Source organism: Pinus tabuliformis, chromosome 2_2 (assembly GCF_031772625.1).
Source record: "Pinus tabuliformis cultivar Carrire ecotype Pingquan chromosome 2_2, CPIR1, whole genome shotgun sequence".
Classification (NCBI taxonomy): Eukaryota; Viridiplantae; Streptophyta; class Pinopsida; order Pinales; family Pinaceae; genus Pinus; species Pinus tabuliformis.
In genome coordinates, this window is record NC_142300.1 from 1,242,844,979 (window position 1) to 1,242,871,158 (window position 26,180).

At 40.4% G+C, this 26,180-nt stretch overlaps 2 protein-coding genes across 3 annotated transcripts in view; both read left to right on the forward strand.

Moving 5' to 3' along the window:
- LOC149197993 (GCN5-related N-acetyltransferase 3, chloroplastic-like) overlaps positions 1-26,180 on the forward strand; it is a 144,955-nt gene that overhangs the window by 81,793 nt on the left and 36,982 nt on the right. The gene's annotated exons all lie outside the window — the stretch shown is intronic.
- LOC149197994 (uncharacterized) overlaps positions 13,856-26,180 on the forward strand; it is a 34,468-nt gene continuing 22,143 nt past the window's right edge. Inside the window, exons 1-2 of the mRNA XM_089406196.1 lie at positions 13,856-13,933; positions 14,088-14,140. Of these exons, the coding sequence (XP_089262322.1) occupies positions 13,856-13,933; positions 14,088-14,140 (131 nt within the window). The remainder of the gene's footprint in view (positions 13,934-14,087; positions 14,141-26,180) is intronic.

Here is a 26,180-nt window from a genome sequence, read left to right on the forward strand (position 1 = left end):
TTCCACCTGTTATGCCTTGATACCAAAGGTACATAGAAACAAACTTGGTGCTAGAAGTCGTAAGTGTATCTTTCTGGGCTATTCAAACACCTCCAAAGAATACTGCCTCTATGATGAAATAAATAAGAAGTTTGTTGTATCTAGAGATGTAATTTTTCTTGAATCATCCAAAACTGACAATGTTGTTGAGCGGCAACTTGATCGCTTGGATAGATTCGCAAAAGCAAAATCATTTCAAGAATTTGATAATCAGATTCCACATCTTGAAGGGGGGATTCCTATACTAGATCAATATGTGGAATCTTCTTCTGAAGAACACTCTCCCCCGCATGAAACTCTAACAATGGATGATGCTTTAAGTGATGTGATTGATAGAATTGGGAGACTCAATCTTGATTCAGTGCCAACTCAATCAACGGAGCAGCCTGGACCATCTGAAAAAGGTCCCCCAAAGTGGCTGACAAAGACACTTGAAAATGTTCATCCTGATGAGGTTGGAAAGACAGGAACTAGAAATTCAAACCGGCAAAATGGAGGTGATGTGGATGACTCTAATTCACCTGTTGATATGGATGTTTCTTATGATTGTGAATTGAACTTGTCTACAGATTTTGAACCAACTTCCTTCAAAGAAGCTGCTTCTCATGATGAATGGAAAGAAGCAATGCAAAAGGAGTATGATGCCCTCATAAAGAACGACACTTGGAAGCTGGTTGATCCTCCATTAGGAATCAAACCAATTGGCTACAAGTGGGTCTACAAGAACAAGTATAAAGTTGATGCTCACTTGACAAGCACAAAGCTAGGCTTGTGGCAAAAGATTTTGCACAGAAGGAAGAGGTCGATTATGAGGAGACTTTTGCCCCCATAGCAAAATGGGCTACCATCCGGACACTCTTTGCACTAGCAGCTCAGAACGGTTGGAAAGTCCACCAAATGGATGTAAAAACTGCTTTCTTAAATGGAGATCTAAAAGAGAATGTTTTTATGTCCTAGCCTGAAGGATTTGCTGTGAAAGGACATGAACATAAAATATGCAAACTGGTGAAGTCCTTGTATGGCCTCAAACAAGCACCGCGAGCTTGGTATGAAAAACTAATTGAGCATCTTCTGAAACTCAATTTCAAACATTATGATTTTGATGATGCAACTTTATTTGTCAAGAAAGTTGGCAAAACAGTTGTATATCTTGTGGTATATGTAGATGATCTTTTGATGACAGGGAACAATGAAAGCTACATTGCATCCATAAAGGAGGAATTGCGGAAAAGTTTTGAAATCACTGATTTGGGCTATGTTCATTACTATCTTGGCATTGAAGTAACCCAACATCTGAAGTCCATATTTCTTTCTCAAAAGAAATACATTGGAGATCTGTTGAACAGGTTTGGCATGACAGAGTGCAATCCTCTTACTACTCCAATGGAACAAAACTTAAAGCTCACATCTATTGAAGGAAAAGAATTTGAGGATGCAACAAAGTATAGACAACTTGTAGGAAGTCTCAACTACCTAACTACTACCAGATTAGGCATTTCGTTTGCTGTTGGAATCCTCTCCAGGTTTATGCAAAAGCCTTGTGAGGGACATTGGTCTGCTGCAAAAAGAGTTCTAAGGTACTTGAAGGGAACTCAAGACTTTGGAATCAAGTATACACAGGTGGACGACTTTAGCTTGATTGGATACTCTGATTCAGACTTCGATGGAGACAAAGAAACTGGGGTATCTACTTCAGGATATGCTATGAGTCTTGGATCAGGAGCTGTCTCCTAGAGATCATGCAAACAATCAGTTTCAGCAGATTCCACAACAGAAGAAGAATACGTGGCAGCAGCTGAAGCAACAAAAGAAATTGTGTGGCTGAGGAAAATTCTTGAAGATTTGCAGGTAAAACAAGTATAATCAACTCCACTCATGATTGACAATACCTCTGCAATAAAGTTGGACAAGAACCCAAAGTTCCATGATCGAACGAAGTACATCAATACTAAATATCATCTGCTTCGACATCATGTTGAGGCCAAAACAATCCATCTCCGTCATTGTTCCACAAATGAGAAAATTGCAGACATCTTCACCAAAGTGCTTGGAAGAGAAAAGCTTGAACGATTCAGAATGATGCTTGGACTCACCAACATCCCTTCAGATTAAGGGGGGGAATGTTGACACCTAATCGTTGTGATCGGGTGAATATATGTAAATAGATAAATAAGAAATATGAACAGTTATTGGGAGATGAACCGAACAGTCTCTCCCTCATGTATATAATGAAAACCTACCTGATGGAATAGAACACAAGAATCATTTTTGCCTTATGGAGTTACTGCCTGGCCTGACACATCCCTCAAGTGGCAGGTGACAAATGATATAGTAATGGAACAGAGTGGGCATCAGGAGAGTCATCCAGACCAAATGTCATCGTACAAGGGTAGCTATAATGAGGGAAGCCCACACTCAGGTATATGAGTGTAGGAGGGAGCAAATCGTGGTACATGAGTTACCCCGACCTTTGTTTTTCCACCCTTCTTTAGAGGCCTTTTGCCTTTGATTAATTTTTCTTCATAACTGCTCGGGGCTCCACGGGATGAGAGCATGATGGGGCACTTCATGGTGGCATGCCCTTCCATAGTGGGCTTTGGCATGTATAAGTGTCTCCAAGCTCAATAAGGGGTTAATGAAGGACTCTATTAGGTGGTTTCAACCTTTAAAGGGGGTGACATGTCCATGGTACATCCCTCAAGTGGCAGGTGGCAAATGATATAGTAATGGAACGGAGTGGGGATCAGGGGAATCATCAAGACCAAATGTCATGGTACAAGGGTAGCTATAATGAGGGAAGCCCACACCCAGGTATATGAGTGTAGGAGGGAGCAAATCGTGATACATGAGTTACCCCAACCTTTGTTTTCCACCCTTCTTCATATGCCTTTTGCCTTTCATTAATTTTTCTTCATAACTGCTCGGGGCTCCAGGGGATGAGACCATGATGTGTAGTATATGGCAGTGGGTACCCCTTAAGGAGGGGCGGTTCATCGCCCACCAGGGGTTGGGACAACCATGGCTTCCTTAATGATGGGGGAGTCTCATATAGAGCCCATAAGAACTAGGGTGACGGCCATGGATAAGGGGTAGAGCTCATGTTTGGCTTTTGCCCATGTGGTAAATTTGTATGTCCCGACCATCTTTTGCATTTTGTGGTACATTTCCTGTTGAGAGTGGCCAAATTATGTTTTTTCTTTTTTTTTTAGTTGCATCAACCTCCAAGGCATCGTTCTAGGCTTGACCCAAGTTGTGGACAAGGGGAGGGGGAGGCTAACCCTATGTGTATCCAATGGACACGTGTTGATTTGGGGTAGTATTACACGTGCTCTAAGCCTCAAATTTTGTAGGGAGGCTTGGGCACATGTATTCCAAAGAATCCATAAAGCGTTTTGGGAAATTCCACCCAGAAGTGATTTTATTAAAATAATTAATATTTTTAATGGGGTTTCTAAGTATAAACTTAGGAAAATTAAAATATTAATGAGTATTAATCTAATCATGGGTGAAACTTTTAAAAAAAGACACGGATCAAGCCAAAACGATCTGAACCTTTGATTAAGATTTAATTTAGGTCGTTGGTTGCCCAACAGGAAGATATAAGAAGGGGCTTGAGGGTCATTTGAAAGACACACTGAGGGATCAAGGAAAATTGATTTTCTGAAGTGAGAAGTTCTCAGGAGGAAAACTGATTAAGGAGATTTCTTGCAACGGAGGGGTAGTGAGAATCCAAAAGAAGGAATTTCCTGAGAGAACGAGGCAGAGGGAGAACAGAAAGACATCCAGAGGAAGGCTGACACTGACCCACGCAGTATTGACGTAGAGGCAGCATAGTCCTTGAGGAGAAGTCGAGTTTCTTGCTAAGGGAAGTCGAGTTTCAGTTGCCGGAAGTCAGGGTGCGAGTCCGGGAGGCAAAAGTTCGATTTTCTCAGCCAACAGAGGATCCAGAAGAGAGGCAACATAATACCCAGCAAGGGTGACGCAGAAACAACTGGGAGTGATGCAGTTCTGCACAGAGGCCACACAAAGGGTGATGCAGAGCCTCCAGTTCAGCAGGATCAGTCACTGCTTCTCCTAGTGGCAGGGTGAGATCATTTCACCAGTCTTTTGTTCAGTATTCTCCTTGTATTGGATTGCTAGTTGAGCATCGAATTGTACTTAGATTTTCTCCTGCATAATAATAAAACCCTCAGAGCTGCTGCACCGGTTTTCCCGCATTGGGTTTTTCCGGGGACGATTGTCCAAAAATAACGGTGTCCTATGTGTTTCTATTTTCCTTGCTCAGTTTCTATGTTTCAGAATCATATTTAATTTGGTGTAGGCTGCTTCGGTAATTTACTTCAATGTTTCAAGAAGAAATCTGAAATAAGTTTGTAATGTAATTTACAATCTAGGTGAAGTAGATTCAGCTGGTTGTAGTAGGATTCCAGAGATTGTTAGATCTAGGAATTTTCACAACATGTGGACCTGAATGGGAAAAGAGATGAATGGGGCTAAATTGAGTGGACGGGGATGATGTATGTGGTTTCGGGGAGCGGGACCACACAACCACAGTCGGGATTTCCTAAGTAGTGCCAACCCTAAAGCTAGTGGCCAGTAAAGGAAATCCCACAGGACTAGGATACAAGGTTAACCACCGAATTAGGCAATGGAAACAAGAATATAGACCTAGCTCACTCTTTCCGCCGAATCCCCCCACCAATCCATGCCCAAAAGTGCCCATGACAAGTAAGGAAAATTACTCAACTATACCAATGAAAAGCCATACCTTCGGGGTCGGGAGGCCCACCTTCAAACATACAATCATAACAAGTGGGCGAGGGACCACATGGCTGGCTCAGGTGGCAGAGATAATGGCACATCGAGCTATCTGGTGGCTGCAAGGGGCTGCTAGCTGAGGACCATCTAGGAGAAATTTTTTCTCCTATATACACTACCCACAGGTGGTGGATAATATTTGGCTCCAACTGGGACATGATCTCTCGAAGAGGTGCATGAAGCTACTTGAATGAGAGGTCATAAGAACACCAACAATCTCTTGGTATTGCAGCCCTGTTACATGCACATATTAAAGACAAAGCACACGGGGAAGCATGTTTTTGTGGTGTCTTATGATCAACCATAAAAAAAATCAACAAGAAATTAAAATGCAAATTTAATCTAAATGCACCTAATCTATTGTGAGAGTATCATATGATATTAGTTCTAACGAGAAAATGAGTATGCAATGCATCCTACCCTAACATGCATATGGTAAGGCTAATACTTGTTAGTTTTTGGTAGCATCAGAAGTGCTCTAGTCTTGAAAATTGGTGGAGAGGCTAAGGAACATGAGTTCTAAAGAACCCATAAACCGTTTGGTGAAATTCCACCCGGATTGTATTTTATTAAAATTATTAATATTTTTAATGGGGTTCCAAAGTCTAAACTTAGGGAAATTAAAATATTAATGGGTATTAATCAAAATATGGGTGAGAATGATCTAAAAGGCGGATCAAGTTATGTTTTAATTTTAGCCATTGATTAAAGACTTAATCTCGGTCGTTGGAAGACTCAACAGGAAAAGTATAAGACAAAGGCTTGGGGTTCATTTGGAAACAGACACAGAGAGATTGAGGAAATCGATTTTCTGAGGCGAGAAGTTCTTAGGAGGAAAATTGATTGGGGAGATCTTGCAGCAGAGGGGCAATGAGAATCTGGGAGGACTTTTCGGAGAACACTGACAGAGAGGTGGAGAGAGCTGACATAGAGGTAGCGCAGAAGACGGGAGAGCTGACGCAGAAAAGCTGTTTGTCATGTAAAATCTAACACTGTCGGAACAACTGAAACTGTCGGGAATTGTCGGAACTGTTAGAATAGTTGGGAGAGCTGATGCAAAAAAGCTGCCTGTCACGCAGAATCCAGAACTACCGGAACAGCTGAAGCTGCCGAGAACTGCCGGAACAACCGGGAGAGCTGACACAGAGGGTAGAGAAGGTGACGCGGAGCCAGTGCAGAAATAACCGGGGTTAGCCAATCTTGTGCCGGATCAACCAGAATTCTATGGGGTGAAGTGAGGTAAAACTCATTCAGATTTTTCGCCAGTTTTTTTCTGTATAAAGGATTGCTAGATGAGCATCCTAGATTTGTATTCATATATTTCTCTTGCATAATAACAAACCCTCAGAGCTGCTGCACCGTTTTCTTGCATTGGGTTTTTCTGGGGACTATTGTGTCCAAAAATAAGTGTGTCATATGTATCTTGTTCTTTGCTTTGTTTTCTATTTCATGAGATCAAATATTTAATTAGTGTAGGTTGCAGAAGTAATTTGCTTCAGTATTCAGAAGAATAACTTGATGAATGTAATTTAAAAATCAAGTAGGTGAAGTAGATTCAGATTTGTTGCAGTAGGGGTTCCTTCGAGTGTAGGAATTTTCACATGGTATCAGAGCATTGATTTTGAAACAGGAAGAGCAGATCAAGTGTTGAGCAGTGAGGCCGAAAGCTGCACTTGGCAGCAATTCGAATCCCCTTGAAGGGATTGTGTAGTCCTTGCCAGGAAGCAGATCCGAGGAAATCTCTCTCTGAGTGAGACGACAGAGAGGTATGATTTCCAGTTCGTGAGTTTGTAGAGGTAGAGGGAGTGACACAGAGCCTCAGCCCAAGTGGTTGAAGGGCACAGTTTCTGCCGGGGCATAAATTCGTCGAAAAAGAGTGAAGACACATAGAAGGGGAATTTTCTCCTTAGAGGACTTCTAGCCAAGGAGTCTGAATCTTCACTTGTTGAACAGCAACGAAGAGGGGCAAATCTACAAGTTCCAACAGGGAGTGCGTAGGCTGGTCTAGTGTTGTGCAGAGGAGAGAGGAGGTCATTTGACATTTGGCAGAGATGACAGTCGCATCTCCAGGGGGGAGATGGGGCGATTTGAGTTGTAGTTGAGAGGACTACATGTGGGCAGGATCCTTGAGGAGTCCACCTCTTGGATCAATTCCTTGCTATGGGAGCCCAAGATTCAACAGTAGCAAGATGGACTTAGTGTCAGATGATGCAGTGGATTGTTTGGAGGACAGATGCAGTGGCTTGGGACCAAAGACTGATCAACGCAGAGAAAGGTTGGCAGCATTGCAGGAGTCAGCAACAACACAAAAGATTCAGAGGGTTAGAATCAGCAGCAGTTAGGTTCCATCATTCATTGTATTATGCTGAATACAGTTAAGTTCAGCTAAATTTGGATGTTTTTCTGTTGCTTCTCTCAGCAATTGAGTTGCAATACAAATGCAGTGTTAGCAGTGGCAGTGCTAGCAGCATAACAGATGCAACGTTTGAGAGGGAGCTGTAGTACAGATGCAGTGTCATGGGCAACAGTACAGAAGCAACAACAACACAATGTTGGTGGCGGCAACAGTGCAAAAGGAGGTGCTTCAGAAATAGAGCAGCATGCAGGGGGATATTGTTGCTAGAGCACTTTCCTTGCTAAGAGGGAGTGTTAGTTTTTGGTAGCATCGGAAGTGCTCTAGCCTTGAAAATTGGTGGAGAGGCTAAGGCACATGAATTCTAAAGAACCCAGAAACTGTTTGGTGAAATTCCACCTGGATTGTATTTTATTAAAATAATTAATATTTTTAATGGGGTTCCTAAGTCTAAACTTAGGGATATTAAAATATTAATGGATATTAATCAAAATATGGGTGAGAATGATCTAAAAGGCGGATCAAGTCATGTTTTAATCTGAGCCATTGATTAGAGACTTAATCTCGGCCGTTGAAGACTCAACAGGAAAAGTATAAGATGGAGGCTTGGGGTTCATTTGGAAACACACAAAAGAGATTGAGGAAATTGATTTTCTGAGGTGAGAAGTTCTCAGGAGGAAAATCGATTGGGGAGATATTGCAGCAGAGGGGCAGTGAGAATTTGGGAGAAAGACTTTCCGGGGAGTACTGATAGAGAGGTGGAGAGAGCTGACGTAGAGGCAGCGCAAAATCCAGGAGAGCTAACGCGGAAAAGCTGCCTGTCACGCAGAATCCAGAACTGTCGGAACAACTGAAACTGCCAGAACAACTGGTAGAGCTGACACAGAGGTAACGCAGTAGGCGGGAGAGCTGACGCAGAAAAACTGCCTGTCACACAGAATCCAGAACAGTTGAAATTGCTAGGAATTGTTGGAACTGTCAGAATAGCCAGGAGCGCTGACGCAGAGGGCAGAGAAGGTGACGTAGAGCTGACGCAGAGCCAACGCAGAAATAGCCGGGGTTAGCCAGTCTTGTGCTGGACCAGCCAGAATTCTGCTGGGTGAAGTGAGGTAAAAATCACTTAGATTTTCCGCCTGTATTTTTCTCTATAAAGGATTGCTAGATGAGCATCCTAGATTTGTATTCAGATATTTCTCCTGTATAATAAACCCTCATAGCTGCTGCACCGATTTTCCCGCATTGGGTTTTTTTGGGGACTATTGTGTCCAAAAATAAGTGTGTCCTATGTATCTTGTTCTTTGCCCTGTTTTCTGTTTCATGAGATCAAATATTTAATTAGTATAGGCTTGCAGAAGTAATTTGCTTTAGTATTCAGAGGAATAACTTGATGAATGTAATTTAAAAATCAAGTAGGTGAAGTAGATTCAAATTTGCTGCAGTAGGGGTTATTTTGAGTGTAGGAACTTTCACAATACTAATTGTAATTATAAAGCTAGTGCAACCAACATATCTTCATATCAATATACATATGCCTGCCAATATGATTACTCATGTAACAAATCCCAAAGCAAATGCGGACACAATCACATGGAGGATGAGGCAGGTGGGAGGTGGGAAAATATGATCTCCACTCGAGGTAAAAGGAAGCCCTAGGAGAAGGAAAATAAGTCAATCTAGAAGTGCGAGGCTTTCCCTCTAAGTACACAATAGTGGAATGAATGATCACTCTCAAGAACTCCCTATTGCAATCATTGCTTATAATATTATGCTTTGTGGATGCCACAAGGTCATGATGGGAGGGGAACAAAGGGTGAGGGAAGGAAGGAGTGCAACAAATAGGTTGCTCAAGGTGATGGTCACATTGGAGAGGGGAGGTCATGGAGTGATCACAATCTTGAGGGTGTGTCCAAGGAGATAAAGTATATTCAGTGAGGGGCTCTTCTTCGACACTATACATAGAAGGGGGAAAGGGCTCATGGCCACTTGAGATCATCTGACAAGGGGTGAGGGAATCACTTATGGATGAATCAAAATGATGAACAAGAAGGAAAGGCGATGGGGAAGGTTAGGTATTGTATTCAATGGGGCTCTTTTGAGAATCATATTCTAAAGGCTCAAGTGATTCGGATATACTCCCAAAATCACAAGGAAGGTAGGTAGAAGCAAGGGCCTCATCATTAGTACTAAAGATGGGGTTTTCCCAAAGAGGGGAGTCAATTATTTCCAACTGCCCTCTTTCATGCAAGGGAAAATAATGATCCTCCTTCCCAAGGGTATCGATGGATATGTCATCATAAATAAAGGGAAGACCAATCCCAACCTCATCCTCCCTGTCAGTGTCATAAATGGGAGCACAATCAAATTGAGGACCAACAATTTCCGATTTCTCCTTTTCGATATGAAAGTAATCTCCAATATCAACTTCCAAGGGGCTAATGGGACCACCTTCCCCAAGGTTCTCTGAAGGAATATCCTTGAGAAAGGTAAGGCTAGCCCCAACTTCACTTTCCATAGACTCATCCTCTTCAATACATGTGTTCTCAAAATCATCTTTTTCATCATGTGGACCTAAGGAGGACTCATGTTCTTGCTCATTATTCAGATTCCCAAGGTCCTCTCCAACCTCTTCATCTTCATGGTCAAACTAATCACATTCTATGGGGCTTTGTGATTAACTATAATATTTTTCATTGATGAGGTTAGTCAAAATATTAATAGCACAAGTTTGGATGGAAAACTCGAAGAGATGACTACGATCCTTCTCATAAGCGCACATCATTATGTAGACTCATTTTTGTGCTGCTTTATGAAACATGAGCATGAATTTTTTATTCATGTTTTCCAATAGATTTTCACAAAACACAACATATTGGTCCACATTTTCTTGTAATTTTTGAATGTCTTGGTCATTGAATTTTGCAAATGTAGGACCAAGATTAATCTCTCTTTTACAATAGTCCATTTTTCATGATTTTGCTTATTAGGATTAAAATTGAGTCGCCAGGGTGAATTAAAGTGCCTTGGTATATGGTTCCTTCACCCTACAAACATTAACTTTGAAGTTTAATGAAGAACTAGGGCTTCATTCTTCCAATGGAGTCGCCAGATGATATATCAATAATGTCGTATGGAGAACAAGGTACACGTCCCATGTCCCCGACAACGACACCAAAAATGTTACCGCTCAAACTAGTAGGGGTCCTAGGAGGGGATTTAATAGATAAACTACTAGGTCAAGGAAAACAATGGAGCTATAGCCCACTGTCACCTTAGCTAAAGCTCCTTGCTCTTTACGAACTTTCACCGATGGGAGGAGACCCAGTATAAAGGGGAATCACTAGATGAATGGAACAATGAGAGGGCAAGGAGTGATTCCTAAGGCCTATTCACAAGAGATACTCAATTATATGGTTTTCTTGCCTGGGAAGCAAGGTGATATGCTCTCTAGAAAGGGCTAAGAGGATTCTTGAGGCTAGGGTTTGGGAATATATCTTGCAAAGATGATTCCTAGGCTTGTAAATCCTTATGGAGAATTGGTTTTTGTGTTATCTTTGTGGAATTGGTGTCAATAGGTTGTGGGACCACACAAGACCAAGAAGACCCAAAATTAGGTCAAGGGTATGGAGTTGATCACCCAATGAGGGGATTGACCTAATTAGGGAGGAGAAGAGGATCAAAGGACAAATTTTCTTTGAGATTTGAATTCAATGATCCTAATGAGGACACTAGCCAAGGGAAAACTAGGGCAATAAATGGTCCTTGAGCTAAGACTTGCTATATCCCGAGATCCCATTGTCGGATTTGCTTCAAATTTGGAGGGCCTCCAGAGCAAACCTTAGCGCAGTTGTAGACCAAAATTTGAAGTGTTTGGATGGCTAGATTGTGAGATAATTGATGCCCTAGGTGACCTATGTAGGCTAGGCTTAGAAAAAGAGGGAGTTGAAAATAATAAGCGTTGAAAATGATCACCTATGGAGGATTAGTCCCTTGTCCTTTGGTAGAGATGGAGTCAAGGAGAATTTATGGTTTGGAAAGAGTTCACCCATTCGAGGAAGCCTTCAAACAACTTCGCATGGCATTAGGGCATGAGAGCAACTTGCTTCAAGGTCTTTATACTTCGATTTGCAATAATTGATGACTTATCAAGATGTATTTAATAAAAATTATCTCTAGGAACATTCACTCATTCATACATGGCCCATGACATGATGCAACACTATAAAAGGTCACAATTTCTACTAATTCGTAAGGAAAAGCAGTAAATTTCAGACTTGTATAGTGAAAATCCCAACAACATTCATGTAACAAAGTAAATAACAAGAATAAGCATGAAAAGAGCACTTACATGTATAAAAGAGTATATCCAATCATCAAATTATGCCAATAATGAAGCTCCAAGACAAGAGAGAGATATCCAAACATCAAAATTCATTTGAAACATCCAAACTAGTCCTCCAAAAGGGACAGCGAAAATCTCACAAGAGAAAATAATCCAATCCAAGTGATGATGAATGAGAGAGAATGCCTCTCTTCTATTTATACAATCCTCTAAGGGATCTGAATGGCCTAATTTGGACTATTAAAATAAAATAATGTGCATAATAACAATACTTTTGGTGACAAGCCCACCAAAATAGCTCAATAACATAAGAATAAGCCTCTCAAGAGGGAAAATTGATCAATATAGTGAGTCCTTGGGCCTTTGAGGAGGCCTTGTTGTCGCACAGAATGTCTAGGCACCGTGACAATGGCTCAGATCGGGGGTTGTCACCCCGATCCTCAATCTCTCCGTTTAAGCTGTCTCCCTACAGTAGGCTAAGGGGGGTAGACCCTATGGAAAAATGGAATGAAGAAGAACTAGTTGGGAACCAACCAGTTCGGGAGACACAGTGAAGTTGCCAAGTACTTGATTAAGATTTAGCAAGACTTAGAGGATTTGATTAGATTTTAAATGATTGATACCAGTGCCTTATGGGGTCAACGATCTTGCTAGGGAAATTAAGACCAAGTAATCGATTAGCAACTGCTATTTAGATGAATGACTATCTTATATGAAATGCAGATTCTAAAGCTAATGTGAGATGCAAGAATCTTGATTAATTTTAGTTAAATGCCTATTTGAATGTGAATTCTTTGATCCTTTTTGTGTTGAGCCTGATTTCGTAGTAATTGGCAGAGAGAAGATAAGGCGAAGCACACTAAGGTGTGATTAACGATACCTCTCCTGAAAATCTAACATACACGGTGCCTCTGGCGCTGCAGAAAGTTGTGGCTCTGACGACTACAAGGGCACTGTTTTAAGTACTATTAAAAGCAGGCTTCTCAAGAAAAGATGGATGGATACCTATCTCTCTATCAACCAAGCTTATGCTTGGAAGTAAATTTATTTATGCAAAACTAACCTATATGCAAATGCACCAGATGATGAGATGAAGTTAGATTTGAGGATTATAAGCACTTATGTCGTAAAAGCCCTCAATTACCAAAATGAAATGTTCACTTTACTGGATGAAGACTTAAAAGTAAACTCCTAAAGATATTACAATTAAACCACAAGCTTAGTTCAAATCTTTCTGATACAATTATAGCTCAAAGAGAACAAAAATTTCTTTGCAATTTAATATCAATGTCAACAGATGCTCAAAAGTACTCAGCTTAGGAAATAAAGATATGCAATCTATTACAATTCCACGACAAAACACATTAACAATTACTTGAAAATATTTGCAAAATATTTAACATGTAACACACATCAAATAATTCAAGCAATGACGATCAATTTCAATAGATGCAAGATATTCTAGCAGTTAAATTTCTAGAGATCCAAATAATTTAAAACATCATGAAATTTAAATGCTAATCAATTCCAATCCCAGAATTAAAATGATTTATGCTTAGTGACTCAAATCTAGGAAAATTTACCACTTTCCTATAGTTAATCTTTAGATACAAAAAATGTAAGTATGTTTAACTATGGAGAAGTTAAAATGCTTTATACCACAAACGTTTTCTTTAGGATTTTACCCTTAACACACAAAAAGAACACCAAGAAGGAACTATAAATTGACAATTTAATTAGTCCTTAGGAGAATTTTTTGATGTGCTAAGTTTTATGAAGCAAGACTTAATGTGGTAAATGTTCAATTAAGACTTTTTTGATGGGACCAAAATAAATCAAAAGGATTTAATAACTTAAAATTTTTTTAAACGGGCTAGAGGCCACATAAAAAATTATAAAAATCTTTTAATGCAAAAAATACTTTTGATTTAAATTTTTAGAAAGTCTCGAAGTCACATGAAAAATAAAAAATGGAAATGAAGCCTTTTTTATTTTTTTAGGTTTTTTAAATGTTTTTAAAATAAAAAAAAACATCCAAAATCAAAATCAGAATCATAAAAAAATGAAAACAAAAGTAAATTTGAAATGAAAAGAAAAATCGAAAAACAAAAACAAAAACTAAGAAATCGAGCGTCAAAAATTTATTTATTTGTTTGATTTTGTTTTAGATTAAAAAAAGGGAAATAAAAATAAAAAATCATAAAGTGTCAAACCTAATCTAACTCAATGAATGCACAAAGATAAAAAAGAAATTAAAAAAATGAAATCGTAAAGTTTGTTTGCAGGTGCGACGAGAGTGAAAGAAGATGGATGACAGTGACAAGGAAGGAAAGACGCAGGGAGAGAAGCTGCGAGGGGATGAAGGGTGCGATGGTAGCGTGCAGGTTTAGAAGTGGACGGTGCTGCAGATCAATGAAGGAGGAATGATGCGGGCTATTAGGGTGATGAAGAGAACGGTGGCAGCGTTTGAAGATTGCAGGTTGGAAGTCACGTGGGAGTTGTAGTTGCGGGCTTGGCTGTTGTTTTGAATTTTTGCAGGTTAAAAGAGCAGCGAGGGCAATGACAAGGGAGCAGATGCAAGTCAAGGGGACGTAGAAATGAAGATAAGGAGAACAAAAACGTAGGAAAAATTTTGAAATCTCCCAGAGAATAGAAAAGCGCAGCAAGAATAAACCCAAGGCAGCGAAATAAATCCGAAATTTTCTTGTTGAAAACCCCAGGCAGCAAAAACGATTTTGAAAATTTTTCAGAGAAAGAGAAATTTTGAATCTAGCAGATGATAGCTCAATGAACCCTTGGAAACTTTCTGAGAAACTTCTCATTTAGTTGATATGTTCTGCTTCTGATTCATTAATGAAACCCTATAAAATTATTTCTAGATTTAAATTTTTTTAAAATCCTTGGACTGTAAAAATAATGCCCTTGAAAAATTTGGTTTTGAGGCCAGATCTTACCTTCTAGGGCCTAGATTTGGCTTCAAATCAAACTTGACTTTCAGATTTGCAACCTGTACTTTAAAAAAAAACACCCAGAACCCAGATATACAAAAAGAAATAAAACTCCAGAAACCCAAGTTAGAAAACCAAAAAAAAAAACTTTACAAATCTATGCACAGGAATGACAGATTTATCAGATCTGAGGAGTGCGAGTCCAACTCCGCTCCCAAATCTGATAATCTAAGGCTCTCAATAGCCAGATTTTTCGACTTCGCACATAAAAAAATTTAAATTTTTTAAATTTTAAAGGAGGTGCTTAGCTCAAAACTCTGCATGCATCACCAATAAAAATCTTATGATAAGCTCGGGATCAAATTAAGCTGGGCTCTTCAGAAACCATAGATCGTTAGTTCGCTGGTTCAACTGAAAAGTTAAAACTCCCCCTAACGCCTGAGGATTTAAAGATCAAGACTTTCCTGCAAAACTCAATTCAGCCATCAAAATAGAGTGAGAAAACAATAATAAAATTTAGATAAATAGAGATACCTGCTATTACATTCAAAACTTAAATTATCATTTAAACCCTAGCGACTGAGCAAGATACTTGTACTCAAATCACTCTTCAGAAGCTATTATCAATGGCTAAAAGAAATTTACGCATGAAAAACGATACATCTTACAGTATTTCCATGAAGAGTAACACCGACGAAGATTAATCCCAAAGTCTTCCTTTATTATTAAAAAAAAAAGGATTACACGAGATCTTTTAGCTTAGCACACGACTCAAAGATCAGATGGATCAACTGACAAGTGACCACCTATTTAAAGATAAATCTTCCAACGGCTAGTTCAAGTGATCCTCGTCAAAGTAATCTCAACCATTGATGAGAATTAAAATTTTTTGTAATCTCATCCGTTGAAATTTTAAATTCTTGAGGAAATTCGAATTTTTCAATTCAATGTATTTTAATTAACTCAAAAATAAAAATTTTGAGTTAATTTCCTCAAAAATTTGACTTTGACTCAACCCCTAGGGACTAAAGGCTTAAAATTTAGTAAAATAATTAATTTACCTTAGTCCCGGGACCTTTTAAATTTTGCTTTTTAAGGACCAACGAATTTTGCCTTTGGAGAATTTAAATTTAACTAGGACCTAGAATTAATTAAATTTTTGGCTTAAGATTTTAATTAATTTTTGGCCAGAAAATTTAATTAATTAACCTATGAGGGGATAAATTATTTTTTCAATTCTCAAGACACTTTACATCATAATTTTCATATTTTTTACATCATAAGGGGGAAAACCCATCTATAATAGACCCTCACAGACTACCCATTTCTGCGACACAAATATAATCTAGCAGACCAAACAATTTGTAATAAAATAACCTAACCAAATAGTTAGGATTATTCCCAAATCACTTTTACATAGATTTGATCTAGAACACTAGGACTCGCCTAAGATCCCAGTGACAAAATACATTCCGGCTTTGGGGTGAGATTGAAGGAAAATTCTGCTGACCATCCGAGAATGGATCGGTGAGACAAAAAACCTCCTAGAATGTAGATTGTCACTCGAAAAGTGATTTACCTAGGCAATTACATACACGACACGGATCTGCTGAGATTATTTACATTATACACATGTAGAAAGGGTTTACATAATATCTTGGAAGTGAAACTGACGATGATAGTTGTACGACACGAACACATCGATCAGGCGCTATCCCTTTTGCGAAAAAGGGGGTGTACTGCTATGGGTCGTTGACATGTAGTGGTCAACTGGCCTAATGAAGTCCAAGCGGTTCCATGATGTAAAAATGGACTCCAAATATAATGGACAAGGGGTTGGCCCTTGTTTCTAAGCAAGAACCTGTGGTGTTCCCAAATGGGTGTGGGGGCACTAGGACATCCTCATCAGTCTCCAAGTGGATTGAAAATGCCTGTAGACCATCTATAAGGTCTAGGATGACGACATAATCCCTCCCTCTGCAGCAGGAGACATCTACTGGACCCTAGAATGTCTGTTAAGTGTATGGTGCAAGTGTGGAGCCGACTGGTCATGGTGAACCAAGTGCATCATCCTCATCCAAAAGGTGGAACACGAGCAATCAATGATTGGTGTTGGGGATCCATGAAGTGCTTTCTGTTGAAGAATCTAGGGCAATTAGGTGTAGTGTGATTCTTCTTTACTTGATAATAATTTGTGAAACACTTTTACAATTATCTTAGCTTGATCTTCTTATTATTATTAATGTGTGAGTTTCATCAAACTGCTACCAAAAATATAAAGTCAAGAACACAAATGTTGGCTCTTTGCCAGGGCCAAAACCTCTCTTCTCTTAAGAGGAAAACCCTTCGGCAAGTTTTTCTCTTATTGAAGCTTCTTTCTTGATCAATGCCAAACCCTAGACCCTTGACTAGAAAATCCTCCAAGCGCAAGTCAAGTCTTTCTTTCCTCTGCACTATGTTTCCCCGACACTTCGTTCACGTCCTTCCGGCACTTCGTTCCCTAGCACTTCGTCCTTCTTCCGACACTTTGTTCTTCCTTAGTGTGACAGCACTGCAACCCTAATTTTCGCACGTGAGAGAGGTCTTGTTGATGTTCTATGATTCCGTTTTCCTTCGCTTGAGGTCCTTCCTTCTTTGCTTGTATAGGAGGCATAGTAGGCCTAGTTTGAAGCCCAAACGATGATAGATGAGCAACTTTAATGTTGTTGTTGTAGTGACCACAGTAAGCCCTTCTATTCCTCGCACGTGTGGCTGCAATTCACCCTCAAACAATCCTTTATACTTCAGTTATAGTTCCTTCTTCACTGCTCTAGAGGCTCCCTTAAACTCGACTTTTCCACCTTTTATTTGACTGCCCTTATTCGCTGATTTCAGAGATGATCTTCATTATCTTTAGAGGAGTGGACAACCTCTATATATAGAGGACTGTCCCTCCTTTAGGCTGACTTGTAGGCCAACTTGCTGCTTTGAGGCCGACTTGACTTTCTTTGCTGCGATAGGTGCTTTTAATGGTGCCATTGCTTCTTTTGATGGTGTCTTTGCTTGGAGGAGACTTGACTTTGCTTGGAGGTGTCTTCTTTGACTTTTATACATAAATATACATAATGTAACATACCCTTAAGGTCTTCAACATCATTCTTTTGACTCTTTGACTCACCTATAGCACTTTGACATGTGTTAGACCTACTTGAATGAGAAAGAAACTCATTGCTATATATTATAAAAATAATATTTATTTTCTTGAATAAATACAAATATCAAAAGTACATTTTATGAAGACCGAACCTAGTTACATTTCCTTGAACACTCCCTCTTAACTAGAGAGGTATTCATTACAAGGTGTTTGGCTATTATCAATCTTGAAGAATTCACATAAGAGAAACCGGATTGGCAATCTATCTGTTATAGCATCATTATAGCCAACATTGTTTCCATAGCAAGGCCTTGACTGACAACTCTATCTCTCAATAGATCATAGCACAATGTTGGTGAGACCAATGACTTATACACAACTTAGTCATTGTCTCTCAAGGTACATACCCACCCGGGTGTTCACTGAGTATGACCTTCTAGGACTATTCTTTTCTTGGGTTCCCAGCCCTCAAAGAATATCGGTCCTCTTGCCTACTCTTGTCTTGGATCCCCTACACATCCTCAAACAGTATGAGATGCCAGATGATTACCCAATCCTCCCATTCTTTCTTCCCAAGTGAAGACGAGAATGTTGTGTCTATCTTGTGTCTACATTTGCATGGATGGCCTTCATCTAGACTTACGGTTGTTAGTCCTGGTCTAGTGCATGACCCATGAAATGGAAAAAAACATAATTGTCACTCCTTTGTAATCAGGGGTGATCCAAAATTCCCTCTTGATTAGGGACTTGTCAGAGCTCCCTCTTAACTAGGGACTCTTTTATTCATCAACAACTTCTTATTCGTGGGTCCTTTAGCTGCTTGATCTCCTTCCTTTCTTTGATGTCATGAAGTCTTTGTTCGAACTTCTTCTAGGTAGGGCACCATCCATTGATCACTTTCCTTCTTGGTTTGTCATGTCATTGTTTCCCTCGTGGAAAGTGGCTTTCTTGTCTTACAATAGGTTTTTCTTGTCATCTGGCTACTCCTTTGTCATCTACCCATGGTTCAGAATACTCTTCTCATGATGCTTTGTCGTACTTGCTTGTTTACATGCTTCGACCTAGTAGCCCTTCTTGACTTCATCTTGATATTGCTTCAACATTAAATTGTGTTTTTGCTGGATGGCTTCTTCATCATGACATCTTTGTAGAGTAGAATCAATTATCTGCATCTTTCACATCTCCAAGGCCTTCATAGGTGTCAAGGGTCCTTCCTTCCTTTGTCAGAGTTGTCTCGCCTTCTTTTGGGAGATATCTTCAATGCTTCTTTGTCAAATAGTGAATCTTTATGATCATGGTGTTCTTCACATGCTTGATCTCTTTCTTCATTTGCTTCTTCTTGGATAGATTGGTCAACCACCTTATGCTCCTTGTGAGAGCACTTCTTCATTGCTTGCTTCTTAGACTAGTCAACGTTTCTTCTTGCTTCTTAGTCAGCAATCTTATACTCCTTATGTGAGCATATTCTTTTTTTGACCTTCATTGTATTGTAGTACATGCCTTTGAGCATGTGCTTGGTGAAAGAGATTCTTTCATACTGTTGATTTGGGGTAGCATCAGATGTGCTCTAGCAATGAAAATTGGTGGAGAGGCTAAAGCGCATGAGATCTCCAAGACCCAGAATTAATTTTGACAAATTGTATCCGGTTTGGGAGATATTAAAAAAATTAATATTTTTAATGGAGTTCCTAAGTCTAAACTTAGGAAAAATAAAATATTAATGGGTATTAATATAAAACTGGGTTAGAAGGTTCCAAAAGTCATGGATCAAGCCAAACCTAATCTAAGCCTTTGATTAGAGATTTAATCTTTTTCGTTGATGGACCAACGAGAAAAGGATAAGAAGAGGCTTGAGGGTCAGTTGGAGAACACACTGAGGGAGACTAGTCAGTTCGATTTCTGGAGTGGGGTTAGCTGAGAAATTCGAACCAGTGGTCTGGAGAGCAGCAGGAGGTAGCATGTACGGAACAGAGAAATTTTCACATGGTATTAGAGTTACCTTTGTAATGATCTTTCACCATGACATCTGTTTATTTTTTTGGGTAGCATCGGATGTGCTCTAGCTCCGAAATTTTGTGGAGAGGCTAGAACACATGAGATCTCCAAGACCCATAAAGTTTTTGGTGAAATTCCACCTGGATTGTATTTTATTAAAATAATTAATATTTTTAATGGGGTTCCTAAGTCTAAACTTAGGAAAATTAAAATATTAGTGGGTATTAATGAAAATATGGGTGAGAAGCTTCTAAGAGACGATGATCAAGTCTAATTTAATCTTAGCAGTTGATTAGAGATTAGATCACGACCATTGATATCTCAACAGGAAAAGTATAAAGGAAGACTTGAGAGTCATTTGGAGATACACCGGGCAAATACTCAGTAACCCAAGGGAAATCGATTCTCAAGGAGTAAGAATTCGATTTCAGAGGGAGAGTTGCAGGGTGAAGGAAGAGGAGGGTATCAGCATCAGTGGGAGACTGAGGAGGAGGGGATGCAGTGCATCAGAGGGACAACACAGAGGGACAACTTAGAGAGGCAACGCAACAAGGGATGCAGTCCTCACACAAAGATGACGCAGTGGAGGCCGAAGGGTCTCTTGGGTGTTAGAATTTCTCCTAAGGGTGGAGTAAAATTATCTCAGGTGTTTTCTCAAAGGTTTTTCTATGTTCTGCAAATCATTCATTGTAAAAAGATTGTTGCCGAAGAATAATAAATAAACCCTCATTTGCTGCACTGATTTTCCCGCATTGGGTTTTTCCAGGGACTATTGTCAAAAAATAATTGTGTTGATGTGTTTTTGTGCTTGTATTTCACTGTTCTTTTCTCTATGCTATTATGTGACAACTGCAATAGAATTTACTTTGATGTTTACTGAAGGGTTTTGTAAATAACTTATTGTGGAAAATAAGTAGGAGAAATTAATCAATTACTGCAGTAGAATTTCATGTTAGAAATTTTCATCAGAGCTGAGATCGGGCAACAGGATTAGAGAATCTGCAATGAGTCATGAACATGATGCTGGAGCAACAACTCATAAGGACTCATGTAGTTTTCTCGGGAAAGAGGAAAGCACAAAGAATATAATGGATCAAAACAATTCTGTGTTAGCTTCCAGACTAGAAGGAGTCGCTTGCTTGGCAAGTTCTGCTTCCTCTGAGGTTTGGTATATTGATAGTGGAGCTTCTACACACATGATGGGAATACGAGAATGTTTCTCGAGCTATCAAGAAGAACATATGAACTTCCAAATCACCATGGGATATAGGTCAAAATGTACCCCCGTAGGAAGAGGTACTGTGTTGATTTGGGGTAGCATCGGATATGCCCTAGCCATGAAAATTGGTGGAGGGACCAAAGAGCACGAGATCTCCAAGACCTAGAAATCGTTTTGGAAAATTCCATCTGGATGAAAAGTTATTAAAATAATTAATATTTTTAATGAGGTCCTAAGTCTAAACTTAGGAAAATAAAAATATTAATGGGTATTAATAAAGATAAGGATGAGAAGCTTCTAAGAGACGAAGATCAAGTCTATTTTAATCTTAGCCATTGATTAGGGACTTAATCTCGGCCGTTGATTCATCAACAGGAAAAGTATAAGAGAAGGCTTGAGGGTCAGTTGGAGATATACTGAGGGAGACCAGTCAGTTCGATTTCTGGAGCAGGGTTTGCTGAGAAATTCGAACTAGAGGTCTGGATTGCAGCAAGAGGTAGCGAGTACGGAACAGAGAGGCAGGAACAGTACTAGAAGATCAGCACAGAGATCAGAGAGGTAGATGCAAAGATAGCAGGACTGCGCAGTCACAGGAGGGCTTGCGTGGGTGACGCAGAGCGGCAGGAGCTGACGTAGAGGGTCTAGGAGCTGCGCAGAGGCTAGCATGTCTGATGCCGAGTCTGGGGGAGAGGTGCTGGAGAATTTATCTCTGTTGGGTAAGCCAGTTTGGCATTTAGTTGTACTCAAGAATAGCTGATTAATAAAATCCTCCTCTGCTGCACCGTTTTACCGCATTGGGTTTTTTCGGGGATATTTGTCCAAAAATAACTGTATTGATGTGTTTGGTTTTTGTGTATGTATTTGTTTTTGTTCTATGGTGTGATATCTGCAATAGAGTTTATTTTAATATTTACTAAAGCGAATTCGTAAATAACTTATTGAAGAATAAGTAGGAAAAATAAATCAATTGTTGAAGTAATAGAATTTTCACATGTTATCAGAGCAAAAAATCAGAGACATGAAGGGATGTTAATTTTAGGTATGTTCTATGCTTGGAGCAATTTATTTCAATTTTTCAATTAGTTCAATATCTTTTCCAGATTAGCAATCACATCAACATAATAGTAAATTGCAGATAGAACATAAACATAAATTGCAGAAGACAAGCCAAGACAAGAGGACACAAGATGTGGCGTTAGCCAGGGACAAACCCCAATGTGGGGAAACCCTTGATCAATTATTCTTAAATGTTCTTCAATAGTTCAGTAGAGAGAGAGAAAGTACATATACATTAGAAGTCAACAGTTTGACTTGTCATAATAAGAGCAGAGATCATCTCTAAGAAGATGATACATGAGGTAGCTGAACTTAGTTGAAGACATGCTGCTTCAACTGATTCTCCAAAGTGACTCCATCACCAAGCTGCACCTATCATTGTGCTGCACCTCATCATCATGCTGCACCTCATCATGCTTCACTAATCATGACTGTACCCATCACTGTGCTCAATGTATACTGCAATGTATCATCACTTCAACATGCTGCTTCAATGCCTTTTGCTGTTGCACTATTCACATCATGCTCATCATCACCAAGCTGTACCAATGTGCTGCATTGTACAACATGCATACTGCCTACAACAATCACTGCATTTATCATGCTTCTTTATGCACCTTACTGCATCATGCTGCCCATGCATCTTACTGCATCATGCTTCCCATGCATCTTACTGCACTATCACTATGTCTTACTGCAGTTTCAGGTCTGCAATATAGCTGTTGTGACTGTGACTGGTTAGGGCATATTGGCAACCCCTAAACAGTCACCCAAACAACCCTCCTTGGCTGCGGCCTATACTAGGAGAGATGCTCACCTGACTTGATGTTGTTCTGGGCATGAACAACCCTCAATATACCCTACGCTGCCCTTCAACAGTGAGGTAGGGCCTGCGGCCTAACCACAACAATCTACGCTGCCTCTCCCAAGGCTTCTCCACCCAAGAACCACCTCAAACAACCCTGAAACTTATCCTCCTTGTCTCGGCCTTCAAGAATAGACCCTCGGCCCTCCAACCAGCACTTCGGTTACCCTAAAACAAACCTCAAACTGTCCTTGGCCCTCCAGCCAGCTCTTCAGCCACCTAACAACAGCTCATATATCCTTCCATGAGCACTTAACACAGTCCCCAAACTGCCTCGCTGTGGTAGCCTCTTTGCTGCATCTTAGGGTTGTCCTCCATGACTAGAAACCCTTCCATAACAGCGTATAGGGTTAGGGCATCATGACTGCGTTTATCTATGAATAGACTGCAGCTAGGGCACGTTATTACATCAACTATGGCTCCTCCAAAGCTGGGCTATAACCCACCCTTAGATTCGTGGCTAGGGCTCCAAGATTAGGGCTACCTTGCTGCGTATTGAAGCTCCCCTAAACTGTGGATAGATATCCCTTTGAACTGTGGCCAAACCTTCACAAGACCTATGGCTAGGCTTCATTGTGACAATGGCTAGGGCATCCTCCTTTTGCTGCGTATAGGATCTCCTTCTAGACTTGTGTTTAGGGCTTCATCCTCTTAGATTTCTCTTGCCACTAAGACCCAAAACAAGTGGAGAGAAATCAAGAGTGAAGTGTGTGTCCAAATGACTATCAAGCCACCTCCTTTTATATTAAAACGTGGAGCATAAGTGGGGGTTATTTGGTTGCTGGCCGACCTTGATGAATTGTCCCATAACACAAATAAATTCATCTCTCCATGAATACTTACCGGAATCAGATGATCTTTAGATCAATCCTACACCTCACAATGAGAGGAGTCCAATAAAAATATCAGCTGCCATAAATAAGATGACCCACATGGAGTTTAGCCCTAGTTGCCAATCTTAAAACTCCCTCTCAACTAGGGAGAACTCCATCCATTGATCCATTTTCCAGACTATACTATCTCTGCCAACAGTGCCCTGCAATGCTTTGCTTTGCTCTGCTGAACCATGAAGAAGAATTGATCGAGAATGTCTCATACCATTCTCTACTGACCCGAAGTCAGTCCCATATGAAGAGAGTGTGTCATACCACTCTTACTGATCCCAGATCAGTTCCAAAAGAGAGTGAGTTATATCACTCTTACTGACCCGAAGTCAGTTTCATTGATCCCAGATCAATATCAAAAGAGAGTGTCTCAAACCACTCATACTGACTCGAAGTCAGTTTCATTGATCCCAGATCAATATCATAAGAGAGTGTCTCAAACCACTCATACTGACCCGAAGTTAGTTTCATTGATCCCAGATCAATATTAAAAGAGAGCGTCTCAAACCACTCATACTGACCCGAAGTCAATTTCATTGATCCTAGATCAATATCATCCTAGCATAGGGAGTACGGTAGTAAAACGATGTGTCCATCGATACTACTATGGTTCCTATCCTCATTTCCCTGCTCATTGGCCAGATGAGAGGTACTTCCCATGAGTCCCATACTGCATGGGTAGGATGTCTTAGCAGGATAAGGATGAACCACTCATCTTGCCTACATGTCGCAAGGGGTATCCTAGGGGAAGGCTCAACCACTCATCCTGTACACAACAAATCACTAGGGGAAGGCTGAACCTCTCACCCTATGATTGTGTCTTGGCAAGAGAAGGATGAACCACTCATCCTGCGTACATAGCAAACCACTAGGGGAAGGCTGGACCACTCACCTTATGGTTTCTCATCGCTCCACGATGTACCCCCAAGCTCCCCGGAGCTCCCAGAGCTCAATATCCATATCAGATAGGACCCTTAGGAGAGAATCTCTCCACGACTCCTAGTCATTCTCGGAAAGTCACAAATTTGACCTTTCTTAGGGGCTTCGACAAAATGTCGGCAACCTGCACATCTGTCCCAATGTGATGGAGCCTTCTTGCTCATCGATGTACAATATCCCAGATAAAGTGGTACCTGATGTCTATATGCTTGGAGCCATCATAGAATACGAGGTTCTTCAATAATCGAATCGCCTCTGGTTGACACAAAAGATCACGGTGGTATCCATCATGTGTACAAACAACTCACTGAAGAGCTTTGTAATATTCCCAATTAGCCATGGCTAATTGGAATATTCAGTTTTGTTCAATTTTTGCCTTCTATAGTTATTTGTAAATAAAAAGTGAGGAAGGGGGACATAACTCACTTTTAGAATAAAAAGTCACTTCCTAGTAGCACAACGTTGTGACTTAAAGGGGGAGCCAAGGGGGCCAAAGGTAGACGTAGAAATGGAGCCCACGCAGACACATGGAGGAACTGTGCAGGAAGGAAAAAACACATGGCAAGAGGGGAATCACGTAGGAGGAGGTGAGCCTTGGGATTGAGAGAGGCAAGGGTTATAAAAGAGAGAGAAACCCCCTCATTTGGATCATTCAGTTATGAGCATTTGTGATAGTCATTTCGACTTAGAGCACGCTGGTTGTTTAGCTAGTTTGCAGCGCTGTTTAGTGCGTTGAGTGTCTCCGTTCGGAGATCTCACCCTTAGCCTCAGGGGACTTCGACTACCTGCTCGGGCAAGGTATTTCCATTGGCATTTCAGTAGTAGATACATCAGCATTTCAGCAGCAGTTTTATCAGCATTTTGGAGGACTGCACAGCACTGAGAGAGGGATGCAGTTCTGGAGGACTGCACAGCACTGAGAGAGGGACGCAGTTCTGGTTTGAGGGTTTGCAGTAGGAATTTGTGCTGAGAGATAGAGCAGGGGATCAGCCCTTGCATCTGGAGAGTTTTTGGCAGGGATTTCAGGCATATTTCTGGAGGGTTTCATTCAGTGGCAGCGCAGAGCACTGAGAGACTGCGCAGAACCCCAAGGGGGTGATTTTCAGGGGTCGGCCATTCCAGAAACGCTTTCTAGGCTTTTCTGGGTTTCTTGAGTAGAGCCCGATTCCAGAGTTTTAGCCATTTCCGAAGAGGGGAGCAACCTCAAATCCTCATTTGATTCCTAACAGTAGCAGTAGCAGCAGCATAGCAGTGTCTCAGCAGCTTGGACGCAGATCAGAGAGGGGCCATTCCTTCGCTATTCAGAGTGTATTTCTTCACTGCCTAGTGCAAGTAGAGGTGCCATCTTCTTGATCACCTCCTGTACTCATTTTATTACTCAGTATAATAAAATGGCCTAGCATTCTCTCTGCAATTCTTGTGTATCTGCTTATGTATCGTATTGTTGTTATTTGCATCTCTTTGAGCATTCTCGGCTATTATACCACTTCTGTGTTTCTATTATACTCTTAGACAGAGTCTGGAAAGGGCCAGGCAGCCTCCGGATCTCGTCCTCTTTTTAGAGGCAACATATTTGGTAAACGCCCTCCCAG